Here is a 2123-nt window from a genome sequence, read left to right as displayed (position 1 = left end):
AAAATTATGTAGGGAGAATAATGTGGTAGTAATGGCTGTCCTAGAAAATAGAGTTAAGGCAAATAATGCTGATCCAATAATGAGAAAGGTGTTCAGTAATTGGCAATGGGCTGCTAACTATGATGAGGCACCAGGTGGTAGAATTTGGGTAGTTTGGGACCGAACAAAGGTGGAGTTTGAGGTGAAACAAGCTCATGAACAATACATAGCAGGGCAGGTGAGTGTGAGGCATTGCAATACCAATTTCAACTTTGTTGCAGTGTATGGAAAGCATAACATACAAGATAGGAAGATACTATGGGAGGATCTGAAAGGAACTATGAATGGAGTCACTGGCCCAAGCTTAATAATGGGGGACTTCAATAGTATTCTGTCTATAGAGGACAGAGTGCAGGGGAATCCAGTACAAGAAGTGGAGGTAAAAGACTTTAAAATTTTCATAATTGATGCTGGACTAGATGAGATCAGAACAATGGGGAGAAAGTACACCTGGACAAACAATCATGTTCATAGTAGAATTGATAGAATACTTGTCAATGCAGAGTGGATACAAAAATGGCCTACCATGGAGGGGATCATTATGAATCCAAGATTTTCAGACCATTGTCCTCTAAAAGTAACTATTACTGATACTGTGATGGAGGGAAAGCGACCTTTCAAATTTTTCAATTGTTTAGCAGCACATCATGACTTTGATGATATACTCAATCAATGCTGGAGAATGAGGCACAGGGTATCTGCAATGCTGAGTCTGTGGAATAAGCTCAAAAAGTTGAAATGAGATCTAAAGCAACTAAACAGTCAAGAGTATAGCAGTGTTGGTCACAAGATTCAAGCAGCAAGGAACAAACTTGAGAACATTCAAATGGGAATGACACTTCTCGGAAATGATAATGAAGCAATAGTACAAAAGAAGGAGGATAAATTTGAATTGGAAAAATGGTTGGAAGTGGAGGAAAGTATCGTGAAACAGAAGTCAAGAATCAAATGGCTCAAGCTAGGGGATTCTAACACATCATACTTTCATGTTTGTGTGAAAAACAGGCAGGCAATGAAACATATAGGCAGATTGATGGATAGTGCAGGGCAAATTCTACAAAGTAACTCTGAAGTGGAAGAGGAGATCCTAAGCTTCTACAAAAAATTACTTGGTACAGCAGCTTCACAATTACCAGTAGTTGATCCAGAAATTATGCAGAGTGGATACACCTTTAACAGGCAACAACAACTGCAGTTAATTCAGCCAATCACTAAAGAGGAAGTGAAGAAAGCTTTACATGGCATTGATGATAGCAAGGCACCAGGATGTGACTGATATAATTCATATTTTTTCAAGAGGACATATAACATAATTGGGGAGGATGTTACTACAGCAGTAATGGAATTCTTTGAAACTACTGAAATGTGCAAAGCCATCAATTGTACCATTATTACCCTGATACCTAAAGTAAAGAACCCAACCACCATCAAGGAGTTCATGCCTATCTTTTGTTGCACAGTGTTATACAAGATAATATCAAAAATCCTAACAGCAAGACTACAGGAAGTTATGACAGATCTCATAGACAAGTGCCAAACAGCTTTTGTACCTGGTAGATTGATTACTGACGACATTTTTATGAGTCATGAATTGGTCAAAGGGTATAGGAGGAAGAATATATCACTAAGATGTGTGCTTAAAATTGATATGCAGAAAGCATATGACTCTGTGGAATGGGTATACATTGAGCAAGTGATGAATCTATTGGGGTTCCCTGAGAAATTTATAAAATGGATAATGGTGTACATTAGTACAGTGACCTATTCAGTTATAATCAATGGGCAACCAGCAAAGCCTTTTGAGGCAAGAAAGGGGCTTACGCAGGGAGATCCTCTTTCACCAGTACTATTTGTGATGACAATGGAATATCTGAGTAAGCTGTTGAAGCCATTGAAGGAGAACAAGGAATTCAAATTCCATCCAAAGTGTGCCAAAGTCAGTCTAGTGCACTTAGGATTTGCTGATGATCTGTTACTTTTTTGCAGATGGGACATACATTCAGTAAGGGTGCTACACCAACAATTCCAAGCTTTCTCTGCAGCTTCAGGGTTAATTGCAAAACCAAACAAAAGTTGCATTTACT

At 38.5% G+C, this 2123-nt stretch overlaps 1 protein-coding gene across 1 annotated transcript; it reads left to right on the top strand.

Annotated features, from left to right (window-relative positions):
- Positions 1 to 31: 31 nt before the first annotated feature.
- On the top strand, positions 32 to 1315 carry LOC109213752. The gene is made up of 2 exons (XM_019377584.1): positions 32 to 733; positions 791 to 1315. The coding sequence occupies exons 1-2, from the start codon at positions 32 to 34 to the stop codon at positions 1313 to 1315; spliced, it is 1227 nt and encodes a 408-aa protein (XP_019233129.1).
- The last annotated feature ends 808 nt before the right edge of the window (positions 1316 to 2123 follow it).

This window comes from Nicotiana attenuata, unplaced genomic scaffold (assembly GCF_001879085.1).
Source record: "Nicotiana attenuata strain UT unplaced genomic scaffold, NIATTr2, whole genome shotgun sequence".
Lineage (NCBI taxonomy): Eukaryota > Viridiplantae > Streptophyta > Magnoliopsida > Solanales > Solanaceae > Nicotiana > Nicotiana attenuata.
The sequence above is the reverse complement of the archived record's forward strand: the minus strand, read 5'-3'. Positions and strand labels throughout refer to the sequence as shown.

What these genes read in the sequence shown, in the direction of transcription:
- LOC109213752 (XM_019377584.1), top strand. Translation starts at nt 32, where the DNA reads ATGGCTGTCCTAGAAAATAGAGTTAAGGCAAATAATGCTGATCCAATA. An exon ending in GCTGGAGAATGAGGCACAGG is followed by an intron (nt 734 to 790) that starts GTATCTGCAATG and finishes TGAGATCTAAAG; the next exon opens with CAACTAAACAGTCAAGAGTA.